This window comes from Palaemon carinicauda, chromosome 8 (genome assembly GCF_036898095.1).
Source record: "Palaemon carinicauda isolate YSFRI2023 chromosome 8, ASM3689809v2, whole genome shotgun sequence".
NCBI classification, from domain to species: domain Eukaryota; kingdom Metazoa; phylum Arthropoda; class Malacostraca; order Decapoda; family Palaemonidae; genus Palaemon; species Palaemon carinicauda.
Genome location: NC_090732.1, coordinates 117,068,071 through 117,093,729, shown reverse-complemented (window position 1 = coordinate 117,093,729; position 25,659 = coordinate 117,068,071). Strand labels below are relative to the sequence as shown.

Here is a 25,659-nt window from a genome sequence, read left to right as displayed (position 1 = left end):
CCAGCCTACGTCCGATGCGTCTGAGAAGAGAACGTGGTTGGGAGTCTGAACAGTCAGGGGAAGACCCTATAAAAGGTTGATAAAGTCCTTTCCTCAGGTTAGACCAGACTTATCTTCCGGAAACCGGGATCGAGACCGCTTCTAGCGTCTTGTCCTTTTCCAGTGAAGAGCTAGATGAAACCGAAGAGGACGGAGGTGTAGTCTTCCAAGTGACACCAATTGAACCACGGATGACAGTGTCCTAACCAGACTCATCCACAGCCTGACAGGGCCGTATACCTTCTTCAGCATCTTCTGGATGGATAGCAGGGCTGGGGATTGATCTTCTTGTTCAGCCATGTTCTCATCAGAGGGTTCCTCATCCGAAACTGATGAGGAAACGGCAACGGAGTGGGCAACGTCTGACTTGCTGAATCCGGTCGCACTGGTGGATGCGTGACGGAGCCGGACACAAGATCATGGTACTGCTGCACAGTCTGTGAACTGTCAACCATGGGGATGCGAGGAAGTACAGCGACAACCCGAAACTGTCTAGACTGTCTGGGTAGTACAGACAACCCCTTATCGGGTTGCTGAGGTTGCCGCACTGCGTCACAACAAGTCACCTCTGCTGGTTGTAGCTTGGACTGCATGTCTTGCAACAAAGCCCAAGGTCTATGGGAGCAGGTGTGGCAACAGACGGGGTTAGCGACTGAAGCGGAACCATTTACCCTCCCTGGAAGCATGTTATGCTTAAATTAAAGTCCATAGGAGGCTAAGCAGCTTAAGGCTCCTCTCCAAATGACAGAGTCCTCAAGGGGATATCAGAAGGAGGGAGAACAGCACTTTCTCATCTACAGGAACCATATCCGAGAAAAGCTAGGTTCTCTCAGTGAGGGTTTCACTGGTGCAAAAGCAGCAGACCAGAAGGCAACGTATGAAACTGTTTGACAGTCTGTGAACTGTCAAAAACTGAACTGTCAACCACAACAGGAGCGTGAGGACATACAGCACTGGTGTATAAGTAGCAGACCAGAAGGCAACGTCATGTAACTGTTTGACAGTCTGTGAGTTGGCAACAACCAAAGTTGTGTGGGGAAGCCTCAACTCCTGACCGACTAGTTAGCTGCGGGCGAGTGGCGGTAACCACAGTGTGTTGCGGAGGCTGACACACCGTGTCAAAACACGGCAGCTTGTGGTAGCTCACGCACGGCAACGGAGTGCTCTGTGTGTGGGAGTCATCATACATCTGGCAGGATTGACTGTGCATGGGTGGAGGAGCTCTCACAACAAGAGTGTGAGAGCAGGAAGCCATGCCGGGCGCACAACCGTGGGAGGTGTAGGCCCACGGGTGCATCGTCAACCTTCTCCGCAGTCGGAGTGTGGGAGCTGGCAACAACAAAAGCAGAGTGCTGGTGCGTGGGAGGGGCTGCGGTGGGTTGAGGAGCATGCGGTATGGTATGCAGCGCATGCTGTAAGGTATGCGGCGCATGCTGCATGGTCTGCGGAGCATGCTGTAAGGTATGCAGAGCATGCTGCATGGTCTGCGGAGCATGCTGTAAGGTATGCAGAGCATGCTGCATGGGCTGCGGAGAATGCTGCATAGTGCTGGAACCCGGCAGCTCTACAGAACCTTCCCACTGCTGATGCGGTAGCTCACGCATGTTAACAGAAGGTGCAGCAAGAACATGCGTCTGGCAGGGAGGACTGCGCATCAGTGGTGGAGCTCTCACAGGTGGAGTGTGGGAGCAGGCAGCCGCAGTATCTGCTGAGCGCACAACCTCGGCGGGTTGTAGGTTAACAGGTGCATTGTCAACCTTCCAGCATGATACTCCTGCATGAAGGAGCAAACTGAGACTGTATAGTCTGCAGCATGGACCACTAGGGTCTATGAAAGACAACAACAAACGGAGCTACTGTCCGTTGTGACTGAGGGTCTAAAACAGCTGGTGCGGCAACAGACGGAGTTACTGCCTGTTGCGGTACCACCTTGCCTCTCTTGGGAGGTGTGCAGTTGTCGTACTGCAGAGAGTCCGAACTGACCCAGTGGCTACACCTAGGCCGTTGGACTTGCGCGGAAGGGACCGACTTGCACTTAAAAGCTGCAAGATTTGGTCCATGGTTTCTGCGAGAAACCTCTTCCGCAGACGAGGAATAAATGGGCTCTCTCGTCTTTGTGTGGGTGGGGTGATCACGTCGGCAACGTGTGTAGATACACCCGAAACCACGGAAGGAAACGTCTGTTCGTCGATCAAGACCTGTGGAACCCATAAGTCCTTCGACATTACTTCTCCCCTGGGCTTGGGAGCTTGTAAGAGGTATCGGACTAGGTGAACAACTGGCACGAACAGACGAACCCTCGAACGCAACACTGTAACACTTTGCGCATATCACTTTATCACTTTTGATTTTCTGTTTGCACTTATTTCACTGAACTCGAAACTTTAAGTGATTTGTACCTGAAACACGCAATCCTATCCTTCATTAAAAGGTAGTAATTGCGAAAACAGTTTTACAATGTAACAGAAAAACATAATGAAAGATAAAGAATTCAGTGGCTGGAAAAGAGACTAAACACTAGATCAAATAAACTACGTTTAAAATCTCTCACCGCATAAAGCCTGGGAACAAGAATAAAACTCTAGAAACGTTTTACCTTCTTCCCCTATAGCGACTAGGGAGAAGAGTAAAAAAAAAGAACGAGAACAACGTTTCCCGCTTGAACGAAACGTTTATTCTCCTCTCTCTCCCTCCGTCTCTATCTCTCTCTCTCTCTCTCTCTTGACTTAGAACCTGAGAGATGATCCCAATTATATATCGTTAAAACATATTATTTGTTAAAGGAAAAAAACTGAAAGGTTTCCCAAATAAAAAGTTCCTTTAAGAATTAAAACCATTTAAGCTAAGAAAGAAAGAACGAAACGTTAGAATCGGTTTACTCTTACTGCAACGTGAAACCGTGAAATACTCTCTCTCTATCGTAACGATAGAGCGCATGTTGAACGTTCTGAACGTCAACAACTGCGGAGACTAAACTAAACGTTAGTTCATCTTTGAAAACAGTACGAGACTATCAAAGAAATTCTTTCAAAAACATTAAAATTAAAATAGCATAAATTCTTAACAGGAAATACGATATGACGGGCTCATTGTTAATTAACTGCGATTCCAAGTAAGGACCGCCTACTATTAGGAAAGGTCGCATATAAACAAAAATAAAAATTAAGTTTTATAAGTTTATAATAAATGGAAAGTTAATCGAAGAGGCCTATAAATGCGGAGAGATATAAACTAAATCTATAACTTTGTTAAGCAAAATTACCAAAAACCTAAACACACTTCCGTCTAAAGCGGGGTTTACACGGCCGAGCAGCTCGTCGAGCCCGGTTGTCGAACCTACTTGTAGAACGGCTCGAAGAGCTTTCAGACAGTACATCGAGCCTCAGTGTGCCTCGTGCTAAAACAACGTCAACATGTCTCTCGACCAGGACGATTTGATAGCCATTGCTTTAGCAGTGGCACTAAGAAGGAAAAAAAAAAGATCAAAAGAGAGAAATTTTCATATACCAACTTGCTTGTTGCTTTAAAATTAGAGCCTGATGACTGGCGCAATTATTTGCGTATGGATGAAGACACGTACATTGATCTACCGAATCGTGTCAGCCCTTTCATTACTATGAGGAAGGCCATAATCCCACATGAAAGACTGAGTGTCCGCTATTCCTTTGTTTCTGGCTACTTTATTGGAATAGTTTTAACTTTCCATAAAGCTGGATGAGCTCGATATGCATGTATGAAATCAAGTACGACTTCCTTCTCATTCTTACTTACATTAATGGCAGCAATTATGCATTTCTTTGATGATATTTCCTCTAGCAGGTTTGAATAACAACTGAGGTTCGATGCTCGACACCCGTTCACACGTTCACACCGCTCGTCAAACAATGTAGCTCCGCCCACAAAAGTCAGGATGAGCCTGACTTTCATCGAGCCGCTCGACGAGCACGCTCGACAACCAAATAGCCCGTTTACACGCTCGAACATCAATTCAAACACAGGGTTGTCGAGCCAGGCTCGACGAGCTGCTCGCCCGTGTAAACCCCGCTTAAGGGAAGGGTCGGTCATAAAAAGTGAAAGAGAGTCTATACTCTCTTCGACACCAACACTTCCGTCTAGGGGAAGGGTCGGCCATTTAAAAGTGAAAGAGAGTCCATACTCTCTTCGTCACCATAATTAAATCTATCCAAAACGAGTTCAAGTTTTGAAATGAAGATAAAACCCCTGCATAGCGAAAGCTCAAAACTGGAATAGTGTACTTCACCAAAAAGTTGTGAAAACAAATCCAGTTAGGGACGGCGTATTCAGTAGGTCTTGCCGGTGGCACGACAGAGGAAACATTGAGTTCTTGTTGACAAGAAGTACTTGAGTACCTTCTCACAGATGGCGCTGTTGTGTACACCCCCACCTGTATAGCGATCGCTGGCGTATCCCGACCGTAGATTTCTGTCGGGCAACAGAGTTGACAGCTACATGATCATCGGGTAAGATTAATATTGAAAAATACAGCATACTATGCTAACAGCAAAACTAGGCTAGCCTACCTCAAACTTTATCAAAAATAATTTAGATTACACTTAACATCAGCTAGGCTAATCAACACATTATTCAAATGAAAAGGTTACTAACTTAACCTAAACTTACTTCACCTAAACTTAAATTAATACAAGTATAAATAAGGGCCAATACTGCTCCTTTCCTTATAAGGAATAACAGTATACACAAAATCTAACATTACAAAAACCAGATGAGCCTAGAGAGAAATAAATATATACTTGACACTAGAACAGCTAGACTAACTTGACTTTAGGCTTTTGCTCATACTAAAAGTCAGCCATTCTCAGAGCCAACTTCACATTACCATCAATATTGAGGTGTACTCCATCCCTGGCATAAAGGCGTGGGTCGGAAAATTCCTTAACCTCTTTCATTATAAACAAACTATCCTTGCCCTTCCATTTATTCAACCACTTGTTGAATTTATTAGATTTTGCCTTGAAATCCTGCCGCCACTCGTCAAAACTTTCACAGTGGTTTCTAAAGAATCTATCCTCTATTTGGGCAAAAATTAGTTTAGCATCAGGACACAATTTTTTCAGTAATTCAGCAAAGGCGGTAGGTGGTAGAAGCACCATGCTGGGTTAGTCCTAGGGTTCGGTCGTGTTGGTTGCGGCGGTTTCTTTCTTGATAGAACGTTGATCTCGTCGTCCTCAGGGGCCGTTCGTATTCTTGGCCCTTCGCCATCGCTGACGTCAATCGCCTCCTCCTCGGTGCGGATTTCCTCGCCCACCACGGACTCCTCGTCGACGTCGCTAACAAACGTCTCATCGACATGGGAACCTGCCAGTCCCGCGCCCTAAAATACGGCCCTGCAACAATGTCCGTATCCGCCATAACGACGCACCCCTACGCCGACCCCCTACAAGAATTTCCCGAGGTGTTCAATCACGAGCTCCGACACTCGCCAGGTTCCCCGTCCAAGCACGGGATCTACCACCACATCACAACAACAGGACCTCCTACTCACGCCAAATTCCGCCGCCTCCCGCCCCAGAAACTGAAGGATGCCAAACGCGCCTTCGAGGACATGGAACGCATGGGTATCTGTAAGAAAGCATCGAGCACCTGGGCATCGCCCCTACACATGGTAAAAAAGCCGGACGTGTCCTGGAGACCTTGCGGCGACTACAGGCGCCTCAACCTCATCACAACGCCCGATCACTACCCACTGCCCAACATGCAGGACCTAACGAACGAGTTGCACGGCGCGAAGTATTTTACCAAGATGGACCTCCTCAAGTCTTACTTCCAGATCCCCGTATTTCCGGAAGACATCCCGAAAACTGCCATTGTAACGCCGTTTGGATCCTACACCTTTGCATACTCAACCTTCGGTCTACGCAACGCCGGGGCGACCTTCCAACGACTAATGGATAGCATTCTGGGTGACCTACCTTTCTGCGTCTGCTACGTCGACGACATCCTGATATTCTCGAAAACTAAGGAGGAACACCGGAGGCACGTCCGCACCGTCCTCAAACGCCTACAGGAGAACGGCCTGGTCGTACGTTTCGACAAGTGCACGTTCGGTGCGGAAGGAGGGGATTTCCTTGGTCACTGCGTATCCTCGTGCGGGGTAAAACCCATGACAACCAAGGTTAAAGCCATCAGAAAGTTCCCGATACCTACGACCATCCGCCAACTTCAGGAGTTCCTGGGGATGGTCATTACTACAGGCGCTTCATCCCCAACATCGCACAAACCCTGTCACCTCTCGACAACGTCCTGAAAGGAAAAGCGAAAAAACTCGTGTGGGGTTTGCCCCAGCAACAGGCATTCGCCCGGACGAAGGATGCCCTCGCGAATGCCACCACCCTGGCTCATTTCGACGACAACGCGCCCCTGCGACTAACGACCGACGCCAGCAACGTCGCCTGTGGGGCTGTGCTGGAGCAACTCGTCGACGGTTCTCCTCGACCGCTGCCATTCTTCAGCAAGAAATTGAAACCCACCGAAACAAGATACAGCACCTTCGATAGGGAACACCTCACCGTCCGCCACTTCAGGCACATCTTGGAGGGCACTCCCTTCACAATCGCGACGGACCATCAACCCCTCGTACAGGCTTTTACGAAATCGACAGACGCATGGTCCTCCCGACAACAACGTCATCTCGCAACAATCGCCGAATTCGGGTGCACCATACGTTACGTCCCAGGAAAGAAAAACCTAGTCGCGGACGCCCTTTCAAGGATTGAAATTGACGCAATCCACCTGGGAATCGACTACGCCAATCTCGCAACCGAACAACGCACCGACCGAGAAGCACAGGATCACCTGACGGGGCCATCCGCGCTCAAGATAAGTGCGATTCCCCTCGGACCAGCAGGAGTAACTATTCTTTGCGACACCAGCACCGGCCGCCCACGTCCCTGGATACCAGCCTCCTGCAGAAGGAAAATATTCGATATCATCCATGGACTTTCACACCCCTCAGGACGCACCACCGCTCGCCTTCTGTCTGAAAAGTTCCTCTGGCCAGGGATAAAAAAGGATGCCCGGGAATGGGCGAAGTCATGCATCAACTGCCAGTCAAGCAAAGTCAGCCGTCACACCGAATCGGGGGTAGGCGATTTTCCCCAGCCAAAAAGACGTTTCGGTCACATACACATCGACGTCGTGGGACCATTGCCCCCTTCTGGATCTGCTCGCTACCTGCTTACGATCATCGATGGCTCCACGAGGTGGTTGGAGGCATCGCCAATGACCGAAGCTACGACTCAAGCATGCGCCGAAGCCCTCCTGTTAAGCTGGGTGAGCAGGTTTGGCGTTCCTAACGACATCACGACAGACAGAGGCCCCGCTTTCCTCTCAAAAATATGGCTCGCTTTGGCGAACCTGATGGGGACGACGCTCCACAGCACCACGGCATACAACCCCGCGGCAAACCGCATGGTCGAAAGAACTCACCGCGCCCTCAAGGCGTCCCTGATGGCGAGCTGCACCGAAGGGGACGGGAAAGGAAATCACAACTTCCTTGGGTACTCCTCGGCCTTCGTACCTCCCCTCGCGCAGACGGCGACCCTTCGCCCGCCAAAAAGGTTTACGGGGAGGCGCTCGCAGTTCCTGGCGAATTCTTTCCCTCATCAACCGACGACACGCAGCTGGATCACCTAAGGGACATCGCCAGGAAGTTCAGGCCATGTCTCAAAACTTAACAGGACAGAACCAAGTACTTCAAGCCAAAAAACCTGGATGACTGCGGGAACGTTTTCGTCCGTGTCGACGCTCATTGACAACCACTAACTAGACCTTATCGAGACCCCTACCGGGTAATTAAGAAGACAACGAAAGCCTTCCTTCTCAACGTCCATGGCCAAGAAGACTGGGTCTCAATAGACCGCGTGAAACCAGCGTTTCTCAAAGGAAGCGACACCGCCTCCGCCGGACCTGGCAGATCCAGAGTGCCACCTCAAAACAAGGCGCCCAACGAAAGAAAAATCATCAAACGACGACAAGAGGAAGAGATCCTTACGTCGACTGCCGGCGCACCCCTCCGTTCAAAAACAAGAGGAACCCTCCGACGCCCGAAAAGATACAAAGATTGATCATCAGCCCTCTATGCCGCCCGATGTCTTGGGGGGGGGGGGGAGTACTTGTAAGGACACCGCTCCCTTCGTCGTCCAGAAAATCAACACACTATTTATTTGAATTCTCCTTTCGCCACACCGTGGTTTCCCATGTATATGTATTCCGCTCTATCAGAGCTACATTTTGACATATGTATTATTTCATTACATGTTTCTGTTAACTCATAATTCGTATATTTGTAAGTGTAAGAAAACACATATATTTTGGGGGGGCAATTCAATCTGATTTGGCGCCAGCGCCATCCTACCTTTCCGTCCGCACCTTGTAATATACTCCCACGCATATTTGAATAAAGTATCAGTTGATCTTGGTGACGCTTGTCTTACTGTCCTTACAACATCAGCTAGGATAATCAACACATTATTCAAATGAAAAGGTTACTAACTTAACCTAAACTTAAATTAATACAAGTATAAATAAGGGCCAATACTGCTTCTTTCCTTATAAGGAATAACAGTATACACAAAATCTAACATTACAAAAACCAGATGAGCCTAGAGAGAAATAAATATATACTTGACACTAGAACAGCTAGACTAACTTGACTTTAGGCTTTTGCTCATACTAAAAGTCAGCCATTCTCAGAGCCAACTTCACATTACCATCAATATTGAGGTGTACAGTACTCCATCCCTGACATAAAGGCGTGGGTCGGAAAATCCCTCAACCCCTTTCATTATAAACAAATTATCCTTGCCCTTCCATTTATTCAACCACTTATTGAATTTATTAGATTTTGCCTTGAAATCCTGCCGCCACTCGCCAAAACTTTCACAGTGGTTTCTAAAGAATCTATTCTATATTTGGGAAAAAATTAGTTTAGCATCAGGACACAATTTTTTCAGTAATTCAGCAAAGGCCTCACAACAGTGCTCTACTTTCCACACCTCCGCAGTACTGTGGATAGCATCCAAATCAATGCTGCCCAGGAAGACAAAGATGCGACTAGGCCTAAACCTCCTTGGGTTAGCGAAATGCCGCTCTACTTTAACCTTGATGTTTTCAAAGGTTGCGCCCCCTTTTGCAGATGTAATTAAACCTGGCACATTCTCTTAAGCATAACTCGGACAGTATTATTATACTGTATTACAGGGTAATGTAACCTATGGAAAAAACTACTTTCATTCTAGAGAAAAGTGTCTGTTCTTAAAAAATGACACTCGTTCCTGTCGGAAATGAATAGTTTCAGTTGGTTCAGCTGCGGAGACGTTACGGTTGCAAAGACACTGGAGTAATGCATACAGTGCACACTTATATACCAGCAAATCTACAGAGGTGTCCTACTCCTAGGATAGGTTAAGAACATGCCACCCTATGATCGATTAGGGGTACGAACGGCAAGGTACTGTACCTGGCAACATTTTAGGGACATGGTGCCCGTTGAGTTTATAAAACTCTATAACGGGATAGGCTAACATTAACACTGCCCCGGATAATACACATCCTTGTGATAGTGTTATGGTCACGCTAGTGCGAAGTATAGGCTAAGTAATATTTAAATATATCCAGCTTGGTTTCCCTAGATTTTGACCTTTTTCTTGTGTTCTGTCGTGAAATAGGTTTTTCTTCGACCAGAATTTTTTTTTTTTTTATGATAGAAGTTCATAATTCAAAACGTCTTTTCTAACATCGGCCTACATACCTTGATTATGCAGCTGTTGCCTTACTGGCCATTCATCGACTTGTAATTCCGGTGATTCATAGACTTGTAATTCCGGTACTTCAGTGTAACAGACTCACAGTTCACTACAAAGACTCCTTCAGTTTATAGTCTTTGGTTCACTTCACTACAAAGTTTTAACAAGGTGGGAGTCAGTATTGCCACATGGGTTAGTCTAAAAATTCCCAAAATTCGTGATAAAAATACCCAAAACTTCCCATTTACACAAATATATTTTCTTCTGATCTTGTAGGCTTTAGTAATACAGAAATTATTCACTATACTTCATGTGAGTGCAAGCAAACTAATTGCAATGATATAAAGGTCTGCACCCGGTGCACCGTTTGCCCATCTTCGTTTCTTCTTCATAGAAATTTCTACAGAATATCCCCATGAGACATCCAAAATCACCAAATCTAGGGATAAATTCCCATATCTGGCACACTGGTGAGAGTGACTGTGTCACTGTCATAATCAAACAACTCCGAACCGCCAATTTACTTCTTCGCTCTTCGCTATTAACACAAGTTCTTGGTCATATTACCAGACATAATATTGGATCTTTTCTGTTTGGTGGTCGCCACTAATTCTTAACCAAATTTTTATCATTAATACAGTTTTTAGTGGTGAATACGAATATGACATTTATTTTTACGAGAAATGAAAGATAGTTGTACAAAAAGAGGATTTATTGTGCACTACTTTTCAACGCGCATTAATCAAGCAATAGTAATTAACGGGCGTAACAGTACAGTCAGTCAGGTGTTACGCGGTACGTTTGAAATAACCCTGGTAGATTTGAGATAACAGTGGACGCGATGACTATTAACTACAACTTACAGTGGTTGTTTACCAATATTTTAACTGAAGAAGATGCAGTTAGATTTCTTCAGATTCAATATAATAGAAAATGAGAAACTGTGTAAAAAGAAACATCAGATGATAATTGAAAAGACAAATGAAAGTGTAAGGTGGATTTGTTACAAGAGCTTGTTGTGAGAAAGTTTCAGTAAGAGAAAACACTTGGCTTGATGGCAGTTCCATTCCATTAGAGAAAATCATCCTCTTCATTTATTCATGGACAAAAGAGTATTCCAGCATTAAATTCTGTGAGAACGAATTGAAAATAAGTCACGCTACTACAGTTGATTTCGACAATTACTTAAGAGAAGTAAGTTAACCTAACCTAAACTAACCTAACCTAACCTAACAAACTAAACTTAACTTAACTTAACCTAACCTAACCTAACATAGGCCTAAGAGGTGATTATCTTTACATTATCCTTAATCTCTTTATTTCTCAAAAAAATTAATGTCATATTCGTATTCAGCACCAAAAACTGTACTATTTATGAAAATTTGGTTAGAAATTAGTGGCGACCACCAAACAGAAGAGACCCATAATATTTCATAAAATTATAATTTCATAAACGACCTTTTGAATTATAAATACTATCTGATAACTTTAAAATATCTTGCCATAAAAACAGAAGCCTGTTGAGATACTACCACTAGAGAGTTATGGGGTCCTTTGACTGGCCAGACAGTTCTGCATTGGATCTTTCTCTCTGGTTACTGTTCTTTCCCTTTACCTACACAGATACCAAATAGTCTGGCCTATTCTTTATAGATTCTCCTCTGTGCTCATACACCTGACAGCACTAAGATTACCTAACAATTCTTCTTCTCCCAAGAGGTTAACTACTGCACTGTAATTGTTCAGTGGCTACTTTCTCTTGGTAAAGGTAGAGGAGACTCTTTAGCTATGGTAAGCAGCTCTTCTAGGAGAAGAAAACTCCAAAATCAAACCATTGTTCTCTATTCTTGGGTAGTGCCATAGCCTCTGTACTATGGTCTTTCACTTTCTTGGGTTAGAGTTCTCTTGCTTGAGGGTACATTCGGGCACACTGTTCTATCTAGTTTCTCTTCCTCTTGTTATTTGGAAGTTTTTACTGTTCTTAGAATATTCTATTTTTCCTTGTTTCTTTTCCTCACTGGGCTATTTTCCCTGTTGGGGCCCCTAGACTTATAGCATCTTGCTTTTCCAACTAGGGTTGTAGCTTAGCATTTAATGATAATAATAATAAATCTAATAACATTAACTTAGGCCTACATAAAAACCGAGCATACCTCTGTACTAAAGATTAACTCATTCTTCTCAATCACAAAAATAATCAAGTTGAAGGTATCCTGATTAACAACCCCGACTTCAAAATTTCTCGTCTTTAACTACAATGAAAAGTGTGGGAGGCAAAATTGGTTGGCAAAATGGTTCCAGCATTAAAATTATATTTTTGATATGCGTTAAATTGTTAACCCTAGCCATATAGGCTAAGGTGAATAAAAATTTATATATGTTAGCATTGATGGAAAAGACTTACTGAAGGATAGACCTCCTTCATTCGATGGAGGTCTATACATCCACAGTGTAGTGTTCTTGGCCCACCACTTTTCAACCTAAACGGATTTTGAGCGAAGCGAACAATCTATTTTTGGGTGAGATAGCCATGTTGTCCTGATGGAAGGTTCCTATAAGTAGCTTCCAAGGGATATTTGAACTACAGTGATATTCCCAGAGAATTTACCTTTAGGTCTCCAGAATTCTAACTCCTGGAGCAAATATCCTTAAGATATCTCTTAAGGATATCACATAAATCAGGGTATATCTTGATACGACACATAGCAATCTTCACCCCGAATAATAGAATTTTTGCCTCGAGGGGGAAGAGTGGAGAATTAGAAGGGGAGCCGTTATCAAGGTTACCCTTCCTCCCGTACTACTATTGAGTATCTAGATGGCGCCATATTCCTAGTAGCATTGAGCATGGTTCTACAGGTATAGTAGTTTCGGGAGAGATCCTGCCAAGGCCTTTTCTTATAGAAAAGGAGGGCGGGTCCATCAGGACGACATGGCTATCTCACCAAAAATAGATTTTTTGCTTCGCTTAAAATCCATTTTTTTTGGGCTCAAGCCATGTCGTCCTGATGGAAGTTTACTAGAGAATTACTAAAAAGTACTGTATCTGGATTTTCATAGGTGCCTTAACCTTGGGATAATTTTTCTACGGTCATCTGGACCATTGAGACAAATGACGTTACTGTTATCCGTCATTACCACCAATCATAGACAACGTTAGTGCTTCCTGCCCCCTGCAGGGAAGAGTCATACTAGACAGTAGAAAAGGGGCCTCAAGGGTAGCATATTTTGTATGAACAAACAAGTATCCACCAGATATACAAACGGTCTCATGGTTTGTATATATTGTTGGAACAATATAAGTGTCAACTATATCCATTGTTTGTAAGCATACAATGATATGAGGTTTAATTAAATAAATAAGAGAACTCTGCCATATTTGATGTGCAAATTGCAGGGCAAAATAAGACGCAATTACATTCTAATAGACATTTATTTCGAATAAAAGACTAAATGGAAAAACGAGTGTAACGAATGTAACGTGTTAAAGGAATTATGCGTACAACATATACAGAAAATATTTTTCCCTCCCTAAAAGGGAAAAAATTATGAGTGCCACTCTAAAACTGAAAATTTTGATAAATTTTACCAATATAAATTCTGTAAATGTTATATACTATGAACATTGTGTACTATATACACACGGCACAAGTGTTATCTGTATAATTCCACATCTGAGATTTTGAACAGTCTAGTGTCACCATGGTGACACTCACTTAAAAGGTATTACACTGGAAGTGACAACACCTTTTCACCCTAATTGATAGTCCCAATCAATTAACTGTTCATCGCAGCACTAGACAAAAGGTTTTAATACACTACCTGCCCCCACCACATAATGCTTCAGTTCATTTCCATCCAGTATATGAGCGAAGACGCTCAAAGTCCATATACTGAAAAAAGTTCAGTGATGAAGCAGTTTTCCTCGGATCATGAACTGCGGGTGCACTGTCAGGATCCGCTCTGCGAATGAAGTAGGTGAGCTTCCCCCACACTTAAGGAACAATTTTGTGCAGAGTCCCATACTGACATAACACCTTATAACAATTATTGGACACTTTTTGTGTAAAGGGCTTCAATGTCATATGCCCCTTCCTTCATTTATGGGAACCTTTGTGCAAAGGCCCATGCTAACACCTTATCACTCGACACTTTATGCAAAGGCCCTTTTTACCATAACTCTTTATCACTGGTACCTCTATGCAAAGACCCATATTAATACAGCACTTTACAGGATACCTCTACGTAAAAGCCTGTATTCGCATAAAACCACACAGGACCATCTTTTGAACAACAACCCTAGCTAGCATAATGTTTTACCACAAATAAGGGATACTTTTTGCAAAGGTCTATGATGACAACAGTGTACAGCACCACTCAGTGGGCAAAAACCCTTGATAGCATGACTTCTTAACACGCTTATGGGAAATCGTTTTGTAAAGTTTTGTGCTAGCAAAATATCTTACCGCACTCAAGAACACCATTGTGTAAAAAGTCCGCGCCAGCACAACATTTTACCTCACCTAGGGGACATCTTGCAAAAGTTCACTCTGGCATAAGACCTTACCACATCATATTATCATACATCATCTACACCCTTGTGCCAAAGTCATATACTCTTCTAAGACACCTTTGTGCAAAAATTCATGCTGGAATAGCACTTTATCATCACACTTATAGGTCACTTTATTTAAAGGCCTTAGCTGGCATAATAACCCATGTTAGCATAAATTTGACCTAATGTAAACCTTAAATGGAAATTTGGGTAACCATTGTTTATAGGCCTTTATAATATGTCCCACTACATTGAAGACCCTTTGCAAGACCCACAAATTGAACTGCAATATTCACGCATAAGTTGACACATCACACATTCAGTTATTGAAATATTGAATATATATATATATATATATATATATATATATATATATATATATATATATATATATATAAGCTTTACATATGAATAGGTGTATAGTATATATCTACTGTGCATGTATATATACTTACATATATATATATATATATATATATATATATATATATATGTATGTATGTATGTATGTATGTATACATGCACAGTAGATATATACTATGTACCTATTCATATGTAACGCTTATATATATATATATATATATATATATATATATATATATATATATATATATATATATATATATATATATATATATGTATATATATATATATATATATATATATATATATATATATATATGTGTATATATATATATATATACATACATATATATATATATATATATATATATATATATATATATATATATATATATCATGATGTACATATATAGAATTGATAACAATGTTTTCATTTCTTTCATTGAAACTAGCAGAGACAAAAGGCGACCGACAGCGAAGCAAAATTACAATAACAAAGTGATATCCATCGTAATGTTACCTGGCAGTTTCATTCTGAATCCATTTGAATTGTTAGATATTACAAGCTTATAAAGTTTTCCATCTCCATTTAGTACATTTTGATATAAATGATTAGAATAACGTAATTTACCAGCTTTTGTTTATTATTTTATTACGTGTTAGTTATATGTATGACGGATTGCTATCGATTCATCGTAGTAAGTTGCTTCTCAATTCAAAACGTCTTATTATTTATTCATTGATATACCTAATGTATTTTATACATAATTTACGAAGTCAAAATCACCCACACACATTCAGACTGGTTTTGGATAAAATATGCATTCGCGTATGTTATGATCGTCATATAAGGAGTTGGGCAAATTAATGGTAAAATATGTTTATTCGATAAACTAAGATAATAATGGTAGTTTGTCTTGGTTATAGTGGTCTACTTAAAGCTCCGTGCTGAGAAAGGGAAGTCCAGAATTAGGCTTTCTGGCTGGTTCCCTTGATTTATCTTTAATATTGTATAATGCATATGTAAATATGTTGGGTAGAAGTTTCAAATTTCACTTGACTATGAAATATTTACAATTGAGTACTCGAGGAAAATATTATGTCGGTCATCATAATGGGTAGTGCCGTCAGTGCACCTTACGCAGTGCAATGTAGGCATTTAAAATTTTAACGTTTACTCCATATTGCAACCGCGTAGTTTTTCCCTATTTGCATTTCAATGCTGATTGGCCTCCTGTGCCTCGGTGCCTGATCAGACGACACGAATTTCATAAACAAAAAACATTTTGAAAATAATTGTCCAGAGCACTAAAATGAAAATCATATCTTACATGGTCTCTTTATAGATTCATATAATGATGCGACTTCATTATAATGTAATTCGCATTGTGTGGCTGAATCAGGAAAATGGTAATCGAAATCTGACGTCAATCGCTTAGGAAAGTAACATAAACCAGTTTTTTGCTGCTTTTTGTAAAATATGCCATAGTACGTCTAATTATAAAGTTTTTATCGTAAGATGGATATGTAACCATATGCCTAGTTTTACTAACAAATAAACTCCCTTTTAGGAAAATTGCCCAGCATCAATCACTTCACAAAAGGTTCAATAACAGTTTGTCCCCACCTATTCATACTGCGTCAGTCACACACACATGCATGTATGTGTTTACATACAATGTTTAAATACATACACATATATCTATCTATCTATCTATCTATCTATATATATATATATATATATATATATATATATATATATATATATATATATATATACATACATATATATATATATATATATATATATATATATATATATATATATATATATATATATATATATATGCAACAACAACAATTTCTAGTCCACTGCAAAACAAAGGCCTCAGACATCTCCCTTCATACTTGTGGTTTAGTCAGTTTTCATTACCACGCTGGCCTGTGCGGATTGGTGATGGTGGGAGATTTTCCTCTGATCGATCACAGCAAACCAGCCCTAGATGGGTGACCCTGACTAATGCTGACCATGGCAATACGCAAATCCTTTCACCACGTTAAGGTATCCCCACCAAGAGAAGGATATACGTAGTGTATATATGCTGTATATATATATATATATATATATATATATATATATATATATATATATATATATATATATATATATATATATGTGTGTGTGTGTGTGTGTGTGTGTGTGTGTGTGTGTGAGTTTGTGTGTGCATTGCATGCATATTCTTTCGTCTTGATAGTAGTGATCGTAAAATAGTAATGAGGAACATAAGAATGGAATTATGTCGTCTTTATATGCGCTTATCTATATGGAAGAATGCAGTACATCAATAGTCATACACACACAGTTAGAAAGCTCATGCACATAGGGGATCATTCTATTATTTCCATATCAATAAGGAGAGTAAAAGAACAAGAAATAGAATTTAGTCAGACACATTAGGCTACAAATCTCTTACTAAGAGCTGTCCGTAGAAATAGAGCAACGAAAGAAAATTTATGTCAAGTATTTTGTAAATGTATATGAGAAAATTCATTCTCTGATCCGAAGTAAGCATCCTTCTCTGCTGTCGTCATTATTCCGTCTTGCTTTCATCATATGATTAAAATTGAAGACCATTGTACTGGAACAATAAAGAAAAGAAAATATCATTAAAAAGCAAAAAATAAAGATTTAGGGTAAAGGAAGGACCTCATAAACAGTTTTCCCCGAAACTCTGGAACCCTTTCGGGTCAGTTTAATTTTCTTAGGTCTTTCCTTAGACGCACCTTGGTCAGAAAGAATTCCCCTTCCTTGGATGAAGAATTTTTTAGTTTAAAACTTGTGTACGTGTATGGAGAGAGAGAGAGAGAGAGAGAGAGAGAGAGAGAGAGAGAGAGAGAGAGATTTACGGGGAAATAAAAATAATAGTTAGATATATTTTTATCACAAATGACGATGGTTATCATCTCAATCCCCCACATCTTTATATTTTTCAATTACTCATTTTATCATTAATTATTTGTTATCTTGATAAGTATTAGAACATAGTTAAGCGGAAGTGTTATGCAACTACTACTAATGAATAACAGTTTCAATAAATTTTGTGCCGTGGCACCCATGTAAACACTTGCAATTTATTTCTATGGTAATGCATAATATTGTTTCTCTTCAAGGCACTTTTGAACCGAAACAGGTAGGTACTTTAAGCATTTTTAGGTTATGAGGTATTCATATCCGAAAGTTTTAGGCCATTCCCTAGAAATGGGTAAAATCAAGTTCGACAGGGCCTTAGATCTAAATATTTTTGTATTTCTTTGTAAACTGTTAAGAGACAAAATCTGCACACTGGTGCCCCAGGAACGGCCAATAGTTTAGAGTGCAAATATGTTGTACCTTAAGGCAACGGAACGCCTAAGGTTTGGAGACCCCTTTGCGGGAGAGAATGCTCAATTTGTAGCAGATAAGCTCCATCTTCTGGGATCAAAAGCAATAAGTTTCATTTATGGATTCTCACTCCTTTGTGTATTGCAAGTCACCAAATGGTCGAAAGATCGGATTTGTCAGCCTCTTTCTCCGTATATTGCTATTGTATAGATAATATTAACATAACCATGCAAATCTTGGTGTTTTGAATGTGACCGAATATAATGGAAAAGAAACACAATGTGTAATATCTAATTTGTTCAAGGGGAAAAAGTTGCACACTTGACTCCTAGTGAGGCCATACTGAAAAGGCATTGTTCACAGGAATGTGAAAGACAAAGAGTAATTGTGTGATGGGTTTCTGAAAGGCGTTGTGCTAGTGAAGATTTGGTGTAACTAGTTTCATGAAAACTCTGGGGATGAGTGAAATACTACTAATGTTCTGGTTGAAGATTATGTGGGTAATATTTAGTGTAGGAAGGGTAAACTTGTGATATTGAAGATATACGATCTAGAATAAAAGATGTGAGGAAATCTTTGCCAGGTGAATACGTGCCTGAAAAACATGAAAGGGTGATTGTGCACGATGTGAATCGAAAGTCTGACAAGAGAGAAATATATGAAGTTTTTGGTAAGTATGGAGTTCCTGTAGTAAATGAGAAGGGTGAGAGTTATATAAAAGATATTTTAGGAATGAAGCTTGATCGCTGGAAATACGCTGTTCCCTTTGAAGAAGGTCAATAAGTATACTTGGGAGAGAGAAAATAGTAAGGAAATGAGTTTACTAGATGATGTGTAGATGGAAGATCAAGTTGATGGCTGAAATGGTGAAAATATTGAAGTACAAGTTAAGGTCAATATAAATTGGAGAAGAGAGTGTGAAGATATGGCTGTAAATATGGATAAGACAATGGATGATAAACATCATAAGAAGGGAGTGAGAAAAGCAAACTGGAGAAATAGTTAGAGAAACAGAGACGAAAGGAGTGGATAGACAGTTTTTAAATTCTATAAGATCATGGGGACAGCAAGGACCGTTTGAGGGGTAAAAAAAAAATAACAATAGAATGGAGAAATAAAAACAAGCAAGTGAAAGTAGAAGGTTTAGTGAATGAAAACGGGCGATTATTTTGAGGTGCAGTTTCTGATAGAAGAAAAGAACAGGTGTAGATATAGAAGAAAATGGATATGGTAGTCAAGAATTTAGTTCAATAAAAGATGGCTAGTAACAAAAATAGAGGAGATAAAGTTAATAAGAACTTTGTGGAAAATAAAGTTTTTTTTTTTTTTACATGGAATTAGAAACAGAAATGCTAATGGAATAATAGATTTTTTAAAGAAAGATGCAAATGAAGAGATGATGTCTAACTTGAATGAAGTCCTGGATTTGTTTAATGAGTATAGAGAGACAATAGAAAAAAGGCAGAACCGAGTGGTGTAAGACCTGAAAGAGTTATTGTAAAGCTAGGAGTACCTGTCGAAGCAATTGGTAAGGACTAAAGAAAGGCGAGATGAGGGGAGGAAAAGAAGACATCTGGAACTGACGACATTACAAAGGCAAAGAAGATGCTGTAATGCAGTGGAAATAGAGTAATTGAATGGCTGACGAGGGTTTGTAAGGTATGTCTGGATAAAAGAAAGGTAGAAAAGGGGTGGGTGTGATGAAACGAGATAGTAAAAATTATAGGCATATGATATTTCTTAGTTTAGAAGGAAAGATTTATGGTAGGATTTTAGTTGAGAAAGCAAGACGGGTGACAGAATAACAGAAAGGCAAAGCTTTGTGAGCTTAAACAAGGAATATTATGTGTAGATCAAAAACTAGTTATAAAACAGTTATATGAGAAAAGTTTGAAAGTGAAAGGAGAAGGTTAGGTTATATGATAGAATGGATTGAGATATTTATAGCGTAAGGCATAGATGACAGAGTACCAAGAGTAATAAGAAATTTTCATGATTGAAAGGAAGATTGTGTCAAAACTTTTAGATAGAAAAAGAATTAAGGATGAGATGATTTCTCTATGGATTATGGAACGGTTGATGTAGTATATAATACTGTGCTGACTGGGGACAGTAAAGAAAAACTACAGGTACAGGCAACGGAGTTCAAAAGTATTTATATGAGGAAAAAGTTAAGAGTATATAATATTCAGAGAATAAAGGTAAAGATAGTCAATAATGAAGGTTAATATAGAACATGGAAGGAATGAAGAGGTTGTCTCATATGATTATCTTGGAGTAAATAATATAATGGATGGTAAGATGAAAGATAAGGTGATTCACAGAATAAGTAAGAAAGGTAAGAGGATGAGGATTGAGGACCAAAGATTGGTATGAGACGAATTGTCTGTGGAAGCCAAGTTGGGAATACATGAAGGAATTATTGAGGCCTCTCTCTTTTAAGAAAGCAAGGTGTGGATGATGAATGTGAATGAAAGAACAGATGACGACAACGATAAGTTGTTGAAAATTTTATAATTCAGAAGTCCTAAGAGGTAGAAACCAAGGAAGGCATAGAAAGGGATGATTAGAAAATGCGAAAGATTAACGGCAAAGAAAGGGCATTGCTATCTGGGAAGGACAAAAGTGAATAGTGAAAAACGTGTAGGTGGGTTATGAGCCTTCTGTGTAGGCTTAGGAAGCGACCAATGCTGTGGAAGTTTGACTATGCAGGGGGATCACTCACAATTCTGCAGTTAAAAAATGAACATAGCTGTAACTGATGGGTTGTATCTTTCTGGAGATACCCTTGTTAAATATTATTATTGATCGATGATGAACACATATTATACTGTATAGTCTATATCTACACTCATATATATATATATATATATATATATATATATATATATATATATATATATATATATACATATATATACACACACATACACACACATATATATATATATATATATATATATATATATATATATATATATGTATATATATATATATATATATATATATATATATATATATATATATATATATACTGTATATATATGTGTGTATATATGTGGGTATATATATAGATATGTATATATATATATATATATATATATATATGTGTGTGTGTATATATATATATATATATATATATATATATATATATATATATATATATATATATATATGTATATATAGAGGGACCCATTCTGTTTTTCTCAATGTCCATCTATTGTTTATCATTAGCATTATAAAGGCAGAGAAGACGATGGATTGACGAAATTAAGAAAGTTCGAGGGTGTGGACTGCCACAGAAAGACCATAAGCAGACGCAAGTGGGAGGACATGTTTGAGACCTTTGTTCTGCATTGGAATAGTAACGGCTGATGATATATATATATATATATATATATATATATATATATATATATATATATATATATATATATATATATATATATATATCATCATCATCATCATCACCACCAACCCTCGCCCACCGACGCAAAGGGCCTCTGTTAGATTTCGCCAATCGTCTCTATCTTGAGCTTTTAAATCAATACTTCTTCATTCATCATCTCGTACTTCACGTTTCATAGTCTTCAGCCAAGTAGGCCTGGGTCTTCTAACTATTCTAGTGACATGTGGAGCCCAGTTGAAAGTTTGGTGAGCTCATCTCTCCTGTGGAGCGCGAAGAGCATGTTCAAACCATCTCCATCTGCCTCTCACCATGATCTCATCTACATAAGGCACTCGAGTAATCTCTCTTACAGTTTCATTTTTTATCTTGTCCTACCATTTAACTCCCAATATTCTTTTGAGGGCTTTGTTCTCAAATCTACAAAATCTGTTGGACATTGCTACATTGTCATACCACGACTCATGTCCTTACAGTAACACTGATCTCACTAAACTGATATATAGCCTGATTTTTATATGTAATTTCAGGCGATTTGATTTCCAAATTTTACTTAACCAAGCCATTGTCTGATTTGCTTTCTTCAGTCTTTCATTAAACTCCAGTTCTTAAGACTGTATTAGAGATCATATTTCCTAAATATTTAAATGATACCACTTCATTAATCCTTTCTCCTTCCAATGATATTTCATCGTCCATTGCATATTCCGTTTTCATCATCTCTGTCTTTCTTCTATTTATCTTGACCCTAACCTCCTGTGATATTTCACGCATTCTGGTAAGCAGTCTTTGCAAGTCCTGGGGTGTTCTACTAATAAGGACAGCGTCATCAGCATACTCTAGGTCAGCTAATTTCCTGTTACCAATACAGTCCAATCCTTCTCCACCATCCCCAACTGTTCTATGCATTACAAAGTCCATGGTGTGGATGAACAACATAGGTGACAACACATTCCCTTTGAGTTATCCACTGTTCACTGGAAATTCATTTGATAGGACTCCACTAACATTAACTTTGTACTTACTTTGCTCATGATCAGACTTAATCACATTCACACATTTAAGAGGAATTCCATAATAACGTAGGACTCTCCACAAAATTGGCCGGTGCACATAATCAAAGGCTTTTTCATTTTCCACAAATGCCATCAAAAGTGGATTTCTATATTGTACACATTGCTGTACCACATGTCTTAAAATGAAAATTTTGTCAATAAAACTTCTACCTTTTATGAATCCTGCTTGTTCATCTTTCAGCTTTTCATCAATCTTTCTCTAGTCTCTTTAGAATGAGCATACTATATATTTTCATGACAACGGACTTAAGTGTGATATCTCTGTAATTATTGCAATCAGTCAGATCCCCCTTTTTTGCCATTTTCACCAACACTCCTAGCTTCCATTCATCAGGTGTTGCCTCTTCATGCCACATTCTACAAAATAATCTTGTAAGTATTCTGGGAGTCACTTCATTTTCGTCCAATATCATCTCAGCAGTTCTTCCATCGTACTCAGGGGTTTTCCATCTCTTAAGTTTTTAATGATAGTTTCGACTTCGAGCACAATGAATTCATTAATGGGCACATCAAGGTCTTCTTCAGTTTCAGGTATATCAATCAAATTATTTCCTTCATACCTCCTACTCATGACCTCACTAAAGTGTTCCATCCAACGATGCCTTTCTTCACCTTCGGTTGTTATAACTGATCAAACTCTCTTTTTGATGGGTATATGCTTATTCCTTTTTGCCCAATTAGAGTTTTCATTAATAATTCTATTAGCAATTCTTACACCATATGCACTCCCTGAATTCATAGCTTTGTCAACCTCATCTGCTTTCCTGTCTAAATATTCTCTCCAGTCATTCCTGACTTTTCTTTTGACCTCACTATAAATACTAGAATACTTAGCATGCCCTACCCTGTAATTTTAATTATTTCCTCTAAAACTTTCAACAATCAATTTCTGTCTTTGTCTCCTTTTTATAGGATCCCAAGTATCGTTTGATATCCACGGCTTTCTCCTTGTAACTGCATGTCCCAAAACTTCACTACCAACTGACTGATATATGTTCATGATATCACACTATACTTCATTAACTGTTTGCTCTTCGTCTCTTAAAGTCTCTAAAACTGCAAACTGATTATTACATTCAATTGCAAAGGTTTCTCTATGTTCATCTTCTACAAGCTTAGTTGTATCAAATCTAGGTATTCTATCTATAGTTTTGTTGGGTGCTTTCAGTTTTAATTTCAAAGTGGAAATGAATAGCTGGTGATCATTACTAATATCTGCACCTCTATAGCTTCTTACATTTCTCAGAGTCCTCCTTCTCTCTTTATTAATTTTTTATAATTTCCACATGGTGAAGTCCACGTATATTTGGGGATATCCTTGTGTTGGAAAAGAGTATTTCTAATAACAAGATTGCTCGTTGAACAAAAACATATAAAATGTGCCCCATTTTCATTTGGAGCTTCGCAAAGACCCTCAACACCAATCACATTCTCTATACATTGCTTATTCCTTCCAAATTTTAGCATTGAAATCACCAATCACAATTTTCATATATCTCTCTGGGATCTCATCTATCACACTCTGCAGTTCTTCATAGTATTCATCTTTCCTTTCTTAAGGGGAATCATTTGTTGATGCATAGCAAACTATAATACTTATATTGCACTGCTTTGATATGAACTTTGCAAGTAACAATCTACTATTGACAGCTCTCCATTCCGTTAATGCCTTTTCTGCTCTTGGTGTCATCATAATTACTAACCTTTCTCTTCTAACCCCATTTGTTCTTCCTGAGTATATATATATATATATATATATATATATATATATATATATATATATATATATATATATATATATATATATATATGTATATATATACATATACATACACACATATATAAATATGATATATATATATACACACACACACACACACACACACACACACACACACACACACACACACACATATATATATATATATATATATATATATATATATATATATATATATATATATATATATATATATATTATATATATATATATATATTACATATTCTATATATATATATATATATATATATATATATATATATATATATATATATATATATATATATATATATATATATATATATATATATATATATAGAATCTACAACTAAAACAGATACGTTTATAAGTTTTATCTTTATTTATAACAAATATTCACGTCTGGATTGTTTCCCATTCACTCGATAAGTATATTTTGTTGTTATGATTATCTTTTTCATGTTTTATAAGCCTAGAATTTCCGTCTAAAATCATTCTTTTACTATATCATTACATTACACTTCGGTTGTCATTTTTATGACAACTTTAATTCATCTACTACTATAGATATTAATTTTTTCTAGTCTACCGATACATTTTCTTATGTTTATTGTCCTTTATAAACATCTAACAGGCACTTGGAAGTTAATGTCTTAGGACCGTCTCTTTCTTTTTGATCTCATAGGTTTCTCAACTACTGTATAACCTCATTCTATTCCCGTCTCTGGCAATACCGGGCCGTTCGTGCATATATCCGCGGGACAGGTGTAGTTCGTAGATTGCCCGTGAGGTGGCAGTGGTAACGGGTGCGGTGGGCCTTGCACCTTCTGGATGCTCATTGCAGAGTGGACCTCAGCCGAACAATGATTACTTGTTCACGTGATGAGAAATCTCCATTCCAGTATTACCGCCGGTATTTCGTTCATTAGTGCGCGAAGGACATTGTGATGACGTGGAACGGAGTGTCATTTTTTGGGTTGTGATGATGGTACCAGCAGCTGAGGAGTTAGAAGGGTCGACTGTAGTGCGCCCTTTGAAAATTGACTATGGCCACCAAAGCATTTCTCCCAAACAGGACCGCCACAAGGAAATTTCCCACCACAAAGACCACAAGAAAAAGTCGAAAGTACCCCACAAGAAATCTAAAGATAAGGCCAAAAAGCAGGCACCGCCGCCTTCTCCCTCACATTTCGATGCTGGCAAACAGGCTTTGAAAGAGTTGCTGAAGGAGAGACGGAGCCAAAGTAGCAACAAAAGTTCATTTACTTCGCTATGCAAGCTCTACACGACCATT

The 25,659-nt window shown here is 39.2% G+C and overlaps 1 protein-coding gene and 1 long non-coding RNA gene across 3 annotated transcripts in view; one reads left to right on the top strand and one right to left on the bottom strand.

The window, feature by feature from the left end:
• Positions 1 to 10,220, bottom strand: part of LOC137645855 (uncharacterized) — an 89,193-nt gene extending 78,973 nt beyond the window's left edge. The window contains exon 1 of the long non-coding RNA XR_011045357.1: positions 9,830 to 10,220. This is a non-coding gene — a long non-coding RNA (uncharacterized lncRNA). The remainder of the gene's footprint in view (positions 1 to 9,829) is intronic.
• A 14,877-nt stretch (positions 10,221 to 25,097) lies between these two features.
• The window catches only part of LOC137645850 (protein tipE-like), a 136,851-nt gene continuing 136,289 nt past the window's right edge, over positions 25,098 to 25,659 (top strand). For both annotated transcript variants that reach the window (XM_068378833.1, XM_068378834.1), the window contains exon 1: positions 25,098 to 25,659. This exon is cut by the window's right edge and continues 665 nt beyond it. In XM_068378833.1, the coding sequence (XP_068234934.1) occupies positions 25,348 to 25,659 (312 nt within the window). In that variant the 5' untranslated portion in view covers positions 25,098 to 25,347.